Below are 15,472 nucleotides of genomic sequence, written 5' to 3'. Positions count from 1 at the left end.
ATGAACAGGATGCACTCAGGAAAATCAGCTGTTGAACAGAATGGTCATGGAAAGAAAGTATCTTGTGGTAGACAGGATGGATGTGATGGAGGTGGGGGTTGGCCTGTGGGACTGAACTGGTTTTGCTATTCTGTTTTTTTGATGAACAGGCTTCTGAAAGGGACTTAAAATTATTTGGATTTGCTGTGTATTATGTCTGTGGAAACTACAGCCATCCTTGATATCAGATGGATATTCTTGCTCATACCACAAACACCTTTCCATTCTGGGAAACTTCAGTAAAGAGAGAGCAAATCATAAAATCATAGCATAAACTGAGTTGGAAAGGACCCACAAGGATCATTGAGTCTCCTGGCCCTGTGCCCTGCAAAAATCACACCCTATGCTTGGGAGTGTTGTCCAAATGTTCCTTGAACTCTGGCATCCTTGAGGCTGTGACCATTCCCTGAGGAACCTGTTCAGTGCCCCATCCTCTGGGATAGCCAGCCTAAATCTAGTAAGCTTGGAATAAATCCAGGTGAGCAAATAGTCCTTCATGCCTGGTGTAAGTGGTGCCTTTGCAGAGACAAGTGTGGATCAGTTGGAAGTGATTGTTCCTGATCTCTCTTGCTTCAGCAGTGTGGAGGTGGTTGTCCTCTCTGAGGACCACAGGGGCTTTGCTAAAAAGCAGCTTGTGTTCTTTTCTCTCTGATATTCTAGGTGGGTATTTCACACCAGTGATAAAGGGGAAGGGTGGTTGTCTAGGAACATTGATTTATCTCCTTACAGCACGCTTAGTTTTCTGCTAGCATCCTTGCAGAGCTTACAGCAAACCAGCTCTTGGCTCTGAAGGGTCAGTGAGAGCACCGTGCCCCAGCAGCCATCACAGAGCAGCCCAGCATGGAAAATCTCACTACACTACTGGAGCCTGGGAATCTTCACCTGGTCTGCACAAATCTTTTGTCTTAGAGAAGGGACATTTTAAATAAAAGTCGAATTTGGTTTACTTGGTCTTGTTACAAGCTCTTTTGGTCACCACACTGAAGTAGCTGCATCTCTAAATATGCAGTCTCTCTTGCAGTCAGGTACTTTCTGTGTCTCCCATCTGTACTTGTCTGCCACAGAAATAAATACATGACTAGGTGCATTCTTGGCAGTGAATTTCAGGTTATTTCCTGCCATGATGCAGACCAAAATTTGTGGGATATTGTTCAGTTTAAATCCCAAAAGAGAAGTTGGATTTTTCTAGACTTGGGTTGTAATTTTTTGTCCTACAGAAGTTTAAATTAGAAAAACCCTTCTTTAGAGTATTTGAAACTAAACCATTTCTTATAGTTGAATTAGCAGCGCTCATTATCTGCCCCTCTCATGTGGTTCCCACAAGGAGCTGAGCAGAGCCCCTGCTTCCTTTGCTGTGTCCATGTGTCCATGGCTGCAGTGGTGAGTGGTGCAAGGATCCAGGGCTTCTCCACACAGTGCTTAGCAAAAGCCCATCTCACCCAAGCTCCTCCAGCTGCTCTGAGATAACAGGTCCTCATGTTGATAAAAATTTCTAGAGCTGGACAGCTTGAGGGACTCTGACATCCCAAACACAATTTGTGTTCCTAGAGAAGTCTCCTAGTGCAGAGTGGTGATTAACTCTAGTCAGTTGTGGGGCTCTGGAGGGAATAAGTAAGGATGTAGCTGTTCAATTCATTCAGACTTATTTGGGAGAGGGGATCTGATGAATGGCAAGCCCACCTGGGAGATACCACCAGTCCTAGATTGGTGGATTCAGGATGAAAGCTCGATTTTTAGTTTTTTTTAAGGGAAAAAAGTTGCTAGTAAGATCTGCCTTAGGACGAGAAAAGCAGAGCAAGGATGGTCAATGTGCCTCAAGGGAAGTAGCATATCACTAACATACAGATATTTGGCTAATAAGTTAATAAGGCATGTTTCTAATTGTAGTAATAATACAGTTGGAAATAATAATTCTCATTGCTATAAGAAAACAAATTGCTTATGACTTAATATGTTAAAATGAGTTCAGATAATTGGGTGTCACTTTGCTCCTAAGGAGGGAGAGGTTGCTTAGGTGGAAATGGGAAGAATAAGGTCTGGCTGTGATTTGTGCTGCTGAGTGTTCAGTGGGCAGTGTGACCAGCTGAGTATTGTGTTGTATTGTTACTGTGTCATGTGATAACAGCACCATGTTTTCCTGTCATTTCCACAACTTTTCCTGGCTGAAGTGACACACAAGCAACCCTGGGTAATAATCACATTGTCCCGTTCAGTTTCAAAAGGAGAGAAGCGGACCTCATCCAGAAACTTTCCAGCAGGCTACAGTAAGCTTTCCTGTCTGTTAGCCATTGTCAAATCTTCTCCATCCCTCAAAAATGGCATCTCTTAAATTAATGAAATTGTCTCAGAAATAGTGTCATTCCATTGGGTGATTGCTGTGTAATGATGATTTTGCAAACTATTTATGGTCTGTATTGAGGTTATTTTGTTGATTCTTATGGCTGTGCTCGTGTCTCTGTTTGCTGTTCTCTCTCAGGGAGCTGCCCATGACCTAGGAGAGGAAATAAAAAGAATCAGCATTCTCAGAAGCATTGTTTAAATTAATTAGCTCAGACTTTTGCAGTATTATCCTGAAGTTCTTGACTCCAGCTTAAGCTTGATATCCCAGCAGTGGTGGGTTCAGTGAATGTGCTGCAGTCTGGCTCATGACTGAGTCAAAATGAGTTTGAGATCAATGTGCTCCGTTAAATTGAGCTCAGCCTTCACCACGATGGGTGGAGAGGTTTCTTCCATGTAAGGGCAGGGTTAATCAAAATCCATTGTAACTCAGTATTTTACCAGGGGAGCTTAATGCAAAATATTGACATTTTAAAAGCCTCAGCCAAGCACCATTGAAGCCAGTGAGACCCTTAGCAGCCTTAAGCATGTGCTGGGCTGAGACATGTGGGCTGTGGAAGGGCTCTGCTATCTTCTGCTTTTTGTTATTATCTTTAACATTTTGGAGGAGCATAAAAAGCCAGAGCACTGCCAGGGATAATTTCAGCCTCTTGGTCACAAGGAAAGGGCAAATGTGCTTTGCTTTAGTCTGGGTAGGTCACAGGTGCAAAACTATTTCTTTCCTTTGCCACATTTTCTGTATCTCTTCTTCACGCCTAGGAATCTGTTCCTGAGTATAATGAAGCCTCAGGACACCTTATGTGGATCACAGCAAACCCAAATTAGTTCTGCCCCTCTTGCAAGGATGATGTTTGTTCATGAAAATCAAAAATTTCTTCTTTTGAGAATCAAAAAACTTTGTGACAGCAACAACATTTCCACCCCTGTAGGAAAAGAAACAGAACATTTCTTCTGGATACTTTTTCTAATGAAATTAAAACTAGGGTTGATACAGTAATAGCACTGGCTTGCAGGGTCTGAAAAAGCTTTTAGGAATGACACAGACTTCGAGATAGAAGAAACAAAGCTCTCTAAAACCTCTCCAGGTTTCCTTGGTAGGAATGTGTCAGCCACAGTCCTAAAGTGTGTTTGTACTCTGAAGTTGCAGTGTCATTTGAACCCTGCAGTTTGCCTGGAAGCTTTTTTGTTAGGATTTGCACTTTACCTTTGGCTGATGTACTGCAAATAATTTTTTAAAATATCAGCCTTTTTATCAAACCTATGGAGAAGTATAATAGATTCTCATTAACCCTAGTTAAATAGAAAATAGGAGCTTTAATGAGAGATCTCCGAGCAGAATCCAGCACCAGGCAGGCTTGGGAAGCACAGCTGGTTCTCTTGGATCTTTCTGCTTCTGCAGATTTTATTCATGTCAGCTGTACCATTGAATATATTTGAGTCCTGCAGAGCTCTGAGCAAAGTGAAACAGAGGAGATAGGCAGCTACCTACAGCATCTTTTTGGCCTTGCTTTATGTCTGTTGACTTTCAATTTTGCTTAAAATACCCTCCAACTTTTCTCTACTTCTTTCAGCAGTCCTTTTTCATGCCAAGGAAATACTTGTTTTAAAAAGTTGGGGCCTCCCTGTAGTTGGGTGTGAACACCAGGGCTCGGAGAACTTTCACATCCTGTCTGGGAGGTTGCCAAGGTGTCTGTGGGTTGCACAGGAGATTTTGGGGTCCTCTGGCCATCCCAGACCTTCCCATGCGTGTCCAGCTGTGCAGCTTGTGGCGAGCAGCCTGGTGGCCGTGCCGGGCCCGGTGGTGCCTGGCGCCAGCGCCCGCCCGCCTCCTGCCAAGCTGGACACAGCTCTGACAAAGGACAACTGTTTGGAGGAGTTGTTGTCTTGCTTGGTGTTCCTAATCCCTGGAATAACTGCTGTGACATGCATAGTAACCATCTGCAATGAGACCGACACGTTGGTGCCTTTCAAGTGCAAGGACTGCAGCCACCTCCTCAGCCCCTTTTTTCTTTGCTTTTCAAAAATTTTCAAAAGCAGGATGGGGAGTTGAAAGCTCAAGCCCTGGATGAATTTTGAGGAGCTGTAGTCACTCTAAGGTGCTTTTGGAAATGCTGCTTTTAACTAGAAGAGTATCTAGCCCACCTCAGCTATTTATATTGTGTCTTTTTTCAATCATATATGAAGTCCCACAAGTCCATCTCACACATCCTGGGCATTTGGAGAACATATGTACAGTTTTGCCCAACATTCCCAGCCTTAGAGAGAAGGTTGGATTGCGCAGTTTAAAACCAAAATGATTAGAGAAGACACGTCTGGTGCCTTTTGTGCAAACTCTGATGTGCGCTGATCCCAGGGACTGGGCACCAACTGCTTTTTACCTTCACTAGATCCTGGGCTGTGTGGTTGTCCTGCTCTTCTCTGATGTAGAGAAGGGTTTAGACAGGCTTTTTTGCATTTGGAGGCATGTCCACTCTATGGACACCCTATTTATGTCCTCATACATCTGCAGCAGTACAAACATGCAGATAGGTGTTCTGCACTCCTGATTGTTTTTATTGCTTCACTCAGATTTATATTAAAAAATTCCCAATTTAGATCAATGCAGAGAGTTTTTGTATTTTTGGCACGGAAATCCCTTGGGCTTTTGATTTACACTGAAAAATTCCTGATACAAAGCATGGCTCTTTTGACGTTAAAAGTAATTACTGCATTCTAGTTACAACTCTTGAGGTGGGCCACGCTGCTTTAAAGGAAAACTGCCCTGCTTGCAAATCAGCTAAATGAGCAAAACCTCTATTCAAGTATCTGTCACTCTGTCAAACTGGTAATTTAGTTATTAGACCATTTCCCTGGGTATTTCAGAAGAGCTAAGCAGGAGCTGTGGTTGTGAGACAAGGCAGATGGCATCATAAATACGTAATGGAAATGAAGCTAAGCTCCAAGACGGGAGGGTTTGGGGGTGGATGGTAATGGTCTGTCTCAATCCACATCCCTGGAGAGCTGCAGAACCTTCAGTGCAACCCTTGGGAGGAGGGGACATCCCCCAGCTCCCACCTTCTTCCCGGCAGCTCAAGGCACCATCCTGCAGCTGCAGAACAATGGTCCAGATCTGCTTTCACTCCACAGCTGGGGACACACAGGCTGCTAGTGTGACAGGGAAATAATGAATTCCAATTCACTTCTCTTCTGGTGTAGGGTCAGAAAAGCAGTTTCCTAGTCTGAAAAACAGAGGAAAGAGAAGAGAAGGGTTTAATTGCTTATTTGAATAAATTACCTCAATGTTTAAATTTTTAAACTCCATGAGAACTTTGATACCAAGTGTTGTTTTCAAACGAGCTGAAAAAGGAGCTCAGTCAGTGAAAACTCAACAGTTCATCTCTCTGCCGTTTTTCCTTGTCTTTTTTGAAGAGGATTTAGTTCTCAAAGATCATGCTCCTTCATGCCTACCAGCTGGCAGGAGGTGAGGCAGGAAATGCCCATTTGTCAGTGCTTCCTTGGCATGGTGCTTCTCACCTCCCTTCCTCCCTCAAAACAAGAACTATTTTTATGGCACTGACTAAACAGGATGGTGGAGCAGTTAGACAGAAACCAGTTCCCAACAAAAGCTGTCTGTGAGACACTTGGCGCATGTGGAGGTCATATTTATTCTTTTTTTTTTCATTTCTTTTTTCCTCTGTTCTTTTTTTGTCTTTTGTTGTTTTGCTGCCTTTTTTCCTTTTTTTTTTTTCATTCCTTATTTATTAGTAAGCTGTTTCCATGGAGAACCCCACTGAATGCAGGGTTTGTTATGCACAGAAGCTCTGAGATGGCATCTGTCCCACCTGTGCTATGTTGTAGCACTATCAGGTGGTTTCCCAAATCATTCCTAAGTGCAGTGTAGGGGCACTGTAGGGACCAGCACATGGAAATATTGAGCTGGTCAGGTTAGAGAGCAGGAAACACCATGGCAGACTCAGCCCAGCAGTGGGGAGAGGAGCTGCTCCCAAAAGGGTCAAGGGTTCAGGACATGCAGCTGCTCCGATGCAGCAGCACTAACCCAAAGTGCAGTAGAGGAAGCCATTTAAACTGTAGCTGCTCCAGTCAATTGGCCTTTTACCCTCTCAGAACCCAGGATCCCAATAAATCCTTGTCATGGTTGGGTCTCCAGCTGGGTGGTGTTTACAGCTGCTGGTGACCAACAAGAGATTTATCAGCGTGGAATCAGCCGTGACCTGTTTATTCCCCAGCTGATAAACTCAATAAGCTCCATGTGTTTAGTTGAACTCTCTGTGTGTGTTCTGCTCCTTGGGCCAGACCCTGGACAGGCAAGTGGGGGCTGGGTCAAATATCCACTGAGTTTGATAGATCTCCCCTGTACACAGGGTGGTCACAAGTACTTGTGTGCTTTAAAATCTGTGTGCCCTGCAGTGGGAACTGTCTGCATTGCTCTTAATGCATCTTGAAAGTGGAAAATGTGGGCTTTTGGCTTACTTTATGACTCAAGAAGTGTGAATCAGCTAATTAACTAATGAAAAACTGAAATTTTGCATGGCATTTTAAGATGAAAAGTGTTGCAAATACGTGTGCATTTCCTGCTAATTCAATGGTAGCATTGTTGCATGTGAATAGGCCTTTGGGGGCACCTTTGAACTCTTCTGTTCACTAATTTTGGACATTCATCTGCTCCTTACCTGGGCAAATCTTGGTGGCTTCAGTAGGGGCAGGGTTTACTTGAGAAAGTTAATTTCGGTGCTTGGTGAAGACACACCTGAACAGGCAGATTTTGTTTTCATGTGTCGCAAAGAACTTGTCTTGGTTTTTATAAATGATTGGCTCTTTATTTGGTTTTGAATAAATTAAATGATTATGTAAATGTATTGAATTTTGGGGTTTTGGGTTACTTTCTTTTGTAACTGTAATTCTCCATTAAGGGCAAACTTTTCCTGAAGTCTCACTGGTTCATCTAGAAGAGCTTTGCCTGTATTGATAGAATCCCAGCTGGAAGGGAGGCAGGTGCTGGGATGTGATGGTGTAGAGCAGCAGGAGCTTTGGGGAGATGGGACTGGGAGTGCTCTTCAGGCTCTTGGTGCTGCATGTTACCAGATCTCGTTCACACCCTGATGTATTTTGTGCAAAGTAAAAAGAACTGTAAATGAGTGCTTAGAATGACTCTATGAGACGTATTGAATTTTATGCTGCAGCTGGAGAAACTTACCCTTAATTGAAGCTGTGGGCAAGTGTATGTCATTTTTGATTTAACATTTTCCCTCACCCCTCCACCCCCACCCCAACCAAAATCCTTCGTGGAGTCAGATTGTTGCTGTAGCTTTGTGAACCCCTCTCTTCTAATGTTTAATCAAGTGCTGAAAAGAGACATTTAAAGACTATTTAAAATGTGGAAAAATTGCTTCCCAATATTTTTGACAGAGAGAGACTGAGAACACACAGCATTGAATCATCAGGAAAATTGAAGATTTCCCCTGAGCAACATTGGGATTTTACAGCAGAGGACTTGAAAGACCTTGGAGAAATTGGACGAGGCGCTTATGGTTCTGTCAACAAAATGGTCCACAAACCAAGTGGGCAAATTATGGCAGTTAAAGTAGGTGATGCCCATCCTTACAATTTGTCCTTCAGTCCGTTGGGATGCAGTGTGATGGAGAATTAAGGTTCTTCCATCTAGCCCCCATCTACTGCTCTGTTCTATTTATTTCTGGTGTAAAGGCTGCTGTTTGCTGAAAATACAGTGTATAATGGGCATGTTTTCAGATGATTTGTGAAGTTCTTGTAATTGCTGTGCCCTTTTCAAAATGTCTATCAGGAACCTGCTGTTCTGAGGGGATCACACGTCTCTGGAGACTGATGATGGGGCATGGGCCTTTCACCTCTGGGTCACTGGTTCAGGTACAGCCTAGGCTGGTCGTAGGCACAATTTGACATCTCATAGCTTCTTGGTGTCTTTTGTGAAATAAGGTAATGGCTTAAAATTAGCTGTTTATGTCAGCATGTGCCATGGTGTGGCCTTGCCAGGAGGAGCTGGAATAGAGTGGATGTCTTATAGGGAATGCTGTGCTCTTGCTGATGTATGATGGAGTGCCTGCTTTGTGCTTACCATGTCAGACTGTCCTGGAGGTGCAAAATGTAGCAGGTTTCTTGACTGTCCATTTTCTACTTTATGCTACCCAAAACCTCAGAACCAGGAACAGCCTCCTCTCCCAGCTGGGCAATAATTACCTGTCCTGCCACAGCAGTGCTGTTCACTGGGCATCTTTGAGGAGCTGCTTGTCCATGGAGGTGGGCAGCAGCTGTTCTCTGTCTTTCTGGACCTTTCCTTTCCTCACTGCAGGTTGCTGATGACATCTGTCTTTTAACTCTGTCAATGACATCAACTGTTAAGTGCTCTCATGGCTCCCAGGAAAAAAACCAGAAGTGAGCCATGCAGGACTCTGTGTTGCTGTCTTTTCCAACTCTCTGTCTTCTTTGAAATATTCCCTGATCTAGTCTGGAAACCTTTGCCCCTGCTGGTCTCACGTGCCAAGCAGACATACCTCAGCCCCAGCTCCATCTGCTCTGAATATAATTCCTACCTGTATCTAGTGTTTCAGGTTACTGGAGTAACTCCCATCCTTTGATCTTCTCCAGTAAATACTGTCTTCCTCACAGTGCTGGGATCACTGGCTAGGTCTCTTGAGTATTTTTGATGACCATGCAGTGCTGTTTCAAGCTGGGTTTGAATCCTTGAAAGTCTCCAGTGGAGCTAGATGTTGCCTGTAACTAAAGGCTGGTTTCTTTCAGTTGCCTTTGGTAGAACTCACGAGTGTAGTTTGCAGGTGACATGTTGAAAAACACTGATGTAGTGAAATGATTCCTCCATCTTCTTAGACTCAGGGTGTGTGACCTGGGTACCTGTAGTTTTGCTAAGGGTGTGAAGGGGGCACACCCCCAGAGCTCTGCAGTGGCTACAGCCATGCAGAGAAGGGCACTTTGTTGGATTAGCTCATGTCACAGAGATGTGTCTGCTGGCATAGGGGTTCTCTTGTCCCACACTGTTTGCACAAGGGCTTTTCAGCACCCTAGGTGAGCCTTGTCATTGTTGAGGGCCCATGGTGCAGGTACAGACGTGTGGGAGGCAGAAGGCACCAGTTCTGTGTCCTTGAAGAACATGGCTGGAGATGGCATGGTGCAGCATGTTGAGCTGGCTTTCCCAAGGGATGAGGTATGTTCTGAGCCTTGGGGACTCACTTCTAAACAAGTAAACCCGATTTGTTTACAGTGACTAAGCTGTGAAATGTTAGAAGTTATGGGCTGGGCTGGTGCCACCTTCTTTTCTCTGACCCTATTTATTTTGGGTGGACATGGCTGGGCCTGCTGGGGAAGAAAAGTTGGAGGGTTTGGGCACCAGCATAATTTCTAAAACAGTAGTGGTAAGTGTCTGTTCTGTTTGTCCCAGTGGGAAGAAAACACAAAATTGATCAAAGGAAGACCTGTGGGTGGAACAGTCAGTGAGGCCTCCAAGGCAGCAGCAGCAGCAATTCCCTGGACTGCATGGTGCAGTTCCTTCAGATGAGGTTTCAGGATGGGCCTAAGCTTGTGCTAGTGACTAGTTCATCCCACACTCCTCAGATTTTCCTCTCTCAGCCTCCTGATGCTTTTGGGGCAGCCATGGTTGTGCATTTGTCTCCTGCTCCTCCTCTATCTTAATCTGTCCATATTGGGGACTGTCCCCCTCCTGCTCTCTCTTTCTCTCAAGCTTTGTGGTCTCTTCACCGTGGAGCTGTTGCCTCCAGCCATGTGTTCTCCTTCGGTATAAAGCTCTTATGTAAGAGAAGTTTGAGAAGGGAAATGGAGTTTTGTGAAAATGTGTCAGTTTAGTGAGGTTTTGGCTAGGATCTCCATGTCACCTGCAGCTCTGTGGTGTGGCACCGTGCTGGGAGCAGCTGACAGGATCCTCTCACAGCTGGATTGTGCAGCCAGTGTCTTATTATTTGGTTGAGCTGCTGTTGCTCCTGTGCTTCCCCAAGAGCAGCACCAGTGCAGCAGGCACTGAGAGGACATTCAGCACAAGGAAAAAGCTTTGTGGAAGCTGCAAGCGAAAAGTTAGCTGTTCTGTACTTCTCACTAGATGCAGAGAAAATTGGCACAGGGGCCTGTCCCAACTGCTCCTCTATCCTTCACCACTCCCCAAATTTCCCCTACTGTTGCTGCGAATTCCTAGCGTGGCCAGGAAGGGCTATGTTCTGGTTATAGCTACTATGACCAGGCTTGTCACCTCATTCTACCACAGGGAGATTGAAATCCTCCTTGTTCTGCAAGTGTGAAGTTGAAACACTGCTTGTTTCCCTTTGCTGGAGTCTTCCTCTGGCTGAAGGCAGCTCCTGGTCAGCTGGGCACCTCTGGTCACTCATCCAGCTCCCCTCAAAGGGTATGGCTGCCAGAGCGTATCTTCAAATTCTATTCCCAGCTCCTTTCTCTTGCTTTTTGTAGCCTGTCCTGACTTTGCCCAAGGAACAGTTCCTCGAAGCTTCCCAAGCTTTCCCCTGCTTGGTGTGTGTGGCATCAGTGCCACAGGGCACACAGGCTTCTGTGCCCTCAGGGCTCCCCCAACACACCCTTTTTTTGCTGTACACCCAGTTTCTCTTGCCACTGAAGGAAAACAATTCCTCAGGGCTGAAATATCACCAAAATAACTTGAGCTCTGCAGGTGGAGATGCTGTTTACTTTCATTTTTCCCATAACTCATTTTGGTCTATCAGCCCATGAGTCCTGACAGATGCAATCCTGGCACCTTTAATGAATCTCCTGGCATGGGCAGGGTTGCCAGGCCCTGGGTGAGTCAGGCTTTTCATCTGTGCTCCAGAGTCAATAGAAATAGAGGAAAATTACCCTGAAATGAGCCTCATTGTATCACTGGCTAAAACCACTGCAGCAAAGCTTCAGCTGGTGAAGCATGGATGGGATGATGACCTCTTGTCCCTCCTTTAGCCTTGGTCATTCTCTGTGAATGCTCATTTCAATGACAAAAAGACATTCTGTACCTCTTTGGGAATAGGCTGGAGTGGCCTGCAGGGGCAGGGACCTGGTTCTCCTTTTGCTGCCACCTGCAATTGTTTGTGCATCCCTTACTCTTTCTGCCATAGAGAGCTGCTTCCTGGAGCTATCAGGAGGAGGGGGGAAGGATGAAGGAAAGAGAGATCCAACTCAAGAGGATTTGTGTTCAAACCTTTCTCGTTTTTGCCCCTAGAAAATGTTGCATTATGTTTTCCTAATCTTCCAAATTTTTATTTCCAGATAAAAACCAATCCTTTCATTCTTTAGGCTGCTTCCTTTCAGATCTTCCTGGAGATGCACCTTTTTACTCTGGGTCAACTGCCATCACAGTCTTCCTGTCACTGAAACTACCCTTTTCATTTTCTTAAGGATTTTTTGGCATATGAGGTCAAGACAGCCCAGTTTTGTCCATTGCCAGATCTGGCTATGCAAACCAATAAATGCAAGGTCAGTTTGTATGCTAAATCCTCACCTTGGCAGCTTTCTCTTCCTGGCTCCTCATTTTCCTGGGAGAAATCTCTTTTCCTGGCTGGTGTGTTCGCTGCATCAGCTCTTTGTGATCTTACCTAGTCGGGCTTCCAGTTCTACACACTGTCCTTTGATTTTGCTTCTGGTTTCTTGTTCCTCTGTTAGTCTGGTTTTTCCCAGTCTCTGGCAATCCATAAGTGACTTGTGACCCTTGTCCTGGGCTTCCCATTGTGCAGGGAGCCCTGGTTCCTCCTCAGGATCTGCTCCAGTGCTGTCCTGGTTTTGTCTGAGGGGCTCCACAGTATGTGCAATTCTCCAGCCCTTTTTGTATTTACCCTCCACCATCACCACATGGTGTTGTCCCAGCTGCTCCAGGGACTGTGCCTCTTGTTCCGTGAGGGTACCACAAATTAGAGGCATGCAGAGAAGCCCCATTTATTTGGATGAAATGTTTTCTTGGGAAACTCGCTCAGCTGCTGAGGGGTGTAATTTCTGTCCTGAGGTTTCCTTCTGGCCCTGGTGGTAGTTCACACAAAAAAAAGGATGCTTTAAAAGATCCCTGGAATATGAATTTTAAAAAATAGCCCAAATGGAATGAAAGCTGAGGAGCATTCTTCCAGTTACAGAAGGATGCTCTGCTTTGCACTGAAATACTGTACATGGTATGGGTTGTCTTAGCCAGGGTACTTCACAGTGCCTCTGGAAGGCTTGGAAAGCTGCATGTTTGAAAAGTTCATAAAATAAATAACATATTTTAAATAGTCAACCTTTGATGTGTTGGGTGGCTCCTGTGCCGGTCAGGAGCCTAAACACAGCAGTGGTGTCCTGAGCATCTGGTGTTCCTGGCAGTGATGTGTGAGCCTTAGGCTCAGGCAGGAGATCTTCACCTGCTCCCCACCTCTTCTGCCCTGAAGCAGGGAACACCTTGGACATCTGGGCTTCACCATCAGCAGCTTCTCCCAGTTTCGTTTTAACCAGTTCAGCTGGCTGAGAAATACATCACCAGGAGATGAGTGGAGTGGTTTGTGCTTTGATTGACCTTCAAGCTTCTTATCATGGAAGCATTCTGCACTTCTTTTTAATTGAACTATTATTCTGTCAGGAGTAGTTACAGCTGGGAGAGTAACCCAGCTGAGACAGAGCGGTTTTTTCCACAGTGTTCAATTTTCTCCCACCTCAAAAGACAGTGATTTTCAGCCGTAGGCCAGAATTTCCTGTGTCTTCCAGTATCCTCAGCCTGGCTGACTTAGTCCCACTGCAGTATTGCCTAGTCCAGCCTCCAGTTACAGTCAGTGTCCTCAGCCATTTTTGATGCTTCCCTGTTTTCTCTTTAGTTTAACAATAATTTTGACATGCTCTACTTGTTCTCTAAACTTGTGCTAAGGAAATGAGAAGCATTTCTGAGATCGGTTGCGTAATTGGAGGTGTCAAACCCATGGGCCCATAAGAGGTCCCTGTTCTTCCTGGGGAAGCCAGTAAGCCATGGAGCTATTTCTTGTTTTGAGCACAGTGTCTCTTGTGCATCATTTTGGTAGTCAGTGGTTGTTCTTTCATCCACAGTTTCAAACCAGAAGTTCTGTCTGATTTTCTCAGGTTTCTCGATGGGAGTGTCACAGCTGAAGGAGGTTGCTAAGTATTAAATGCCCCTGAGAGCGGAAATTTAACATTTTATTTATACCTCCATGATCGCTCTGTCCTTTCCTAGATGCCCCACAGCCCATAAAGGCCCATCAGAATGATACATTAATATATTTAGCTCTATCCAGGGGCAAATTTCTCTGTCCTTTCCATGTCCATATGACTTCCAAAGAGACGTTTTGAGGTTTCATTGACAAATGATCATTGTAATTCTTCACACAATTGAGTGACACCTTCAGAATTTTCTGTTTCAGTCATTTGTTTAGGTCTGCTGGTTGAGAGTGGGGGAAACCAGTGTTCCCAGTCCTGCTGGTAGAGTAGCTGGGGAGGGAGTAGATGAGTAAGAGCTGAAAAGGAGCAGTGAGAGAGTTAGAGCCTCCTCACAGGTGGAAAACTAGTTGTGTGATCTACTTCAGTCAGCATTAAATGTGTTTCACATGGGGAGATAGATATTCCCATCCTCAGCAGTGACTGGGCAAACCCTCTTTTTGCTGCTGGTTTGTTGTCCCAAATCCCTGCCATCCCATGGAAGGACCACTTCTCCCATGGCACTGCCTGGCACTGCTGTGCTGAGTTTTCTGCTGAGGATACAGGTGAGCCCTGTGCTCACGAGCGTTCTGGATTTTCTCACAGCTCAAAGAGTTGAGTTTTGGTTTGGTGTTTTTAGCTTATTTATCTTTTTTTTTTCTTTCTTTCTTTTTTTAGACTTACTTTTTCAACCAGTCACTTCACACTGCACCTGAATCTGTTTCTGTGTGCATATTGGGCTGGATGATGTCCCTTCTGTTTTGGGTCAAATGTCTGGAATCTGCCTCGTTTTAGGTTTCAGGGTGGCACAATCCACAGCACAGACTGTGTTTTTGCTTTTTATACTACTCAGAGCATGGCTTCAGAGCTCTTCTTCATGGTGTTGGAAGGCTTTGTCCTAACCTGTTTTGAATAAAAAGGCCTGGAGAATTTTCTCCCAGAGGATTTGATGCAGTTTAAATTGGAGGCCAACAAGGAATTGTTAAAAAGGAGACTCCATAAGCTTCTAGTACAAATCCCCCTCTCCCATCTGTGGCTTGTTTGGCTGTGGGGTCACTTAGCAGTGACTGCCTGCAGGAGGGTGACTGGGCTGAGATCTGTAAGGCCTGAAGTGAAGTCAGCCCCTGTCCATCCCTGTCTGAAATGTTGCCTTCAAGCAGCTTCCTCACCTTGTGTCTTCCTTCTCTGCCATGTCCCATGTTCTTGGGGAGTGTCTGTGGGAGCTGCTGCAGTGCTTTGCACTATGCCTTGGCTTTAGGTAGCAGGTTTTATCATGGCTCACGTGCTATTTGGGTAGTGGCTGCTGTTGACTTTCCTCACCTTCCCTGTTCTGCTGCTAAACTGGGAGTACTGGGCTGCAGCAGGCTCCCTGGCACACTGCAGCTGAGCAGAGCCACCTTGTCCAGCCTGGGCTGACCCTATCTGTGTGCTGTACTGCATGCTGCTCCTCAGAGTTCTCCCTTTCTCTTTACTTTGCCAGTCTCCAGTGCTGTTGTATGAGACCTCCTAATCTTGTATCATGGCATTCCTTTCACTCACTGAAGCAGTATTTGTTGTAATGTCCATGTTGGCTTCACAAGCTGTCCTCTGCCCTGGCTGACCCACTGTCTGTGCTCTGGGTCCTCTGCCAGCCCTTTCTTGTTGGGGAGCTTCTGTTTGAGGAGTGTTTGGGTTCAGTGTTGTTCTGGAGTGCCATTAAAATCACCTCCACCATACAGCATATATTTCACATGGTTTCCAGACTTGGAGAAGTGACAGCAGAGGAGGAATGTCAGAGGTGGGAGGAGATGCTTTCAGCTGTGAGCTTCAAGGAGGATGCTGTGGGTTGGCTCTGACAGGTTTGTGCAGGTACAAGAGCACTGCAGGGCTGGGACAACTCTCAGATGACCAGGGAAGAGGCTTTTTGGAGACAGACATGGAGTGGGCACAGAAGGAG

At 45.3% G+C, this 15,472-nt stretch overlaps 1 protein-coding gene across 1 annotated transcript in view; it reads left to right on the top strand.

Moving 5' to 3' along the window:
* The window catches only part of MAP2K4 (mitogen-activated protein kinase kinase 4), a 67,093-nt gene that overhangs the window by 34,656 nt on the left and 16,965 nt on the right, over positions 1–15,472 (top strand). The window contains exon 3 of the mRNA XM_062506056.1: positions 7,783–7,957. Within this exon, the coding sequence (XP_062362040.1) occupies positions 7,783–7,957 (175 nt within the window). The remainder of the gene's footprint in view (positions 1–7,782; positions 7,958–15,472) is intronic.

The sequence above is a fragment of the Cinclus cinclus genome, chromosome 20, assembly GCF_963662255.1.
Source record: "Cinclus cinclus chromosome 20, bCinCin1.1, whole genome shotgun sequence".
Taxonomy (NCBI): domain Eukaryota; kingdom Metazoa; phylum Chordata; class Aves; order Passeriformes; family Cinclidae; genus Cinclus; species Cinclus cinclus.
The sequence above is the reverse complement of the archived record's forward strand: the minus strand, read 5'-3'. Positions and strand labels throughout refer to the sequence as shown.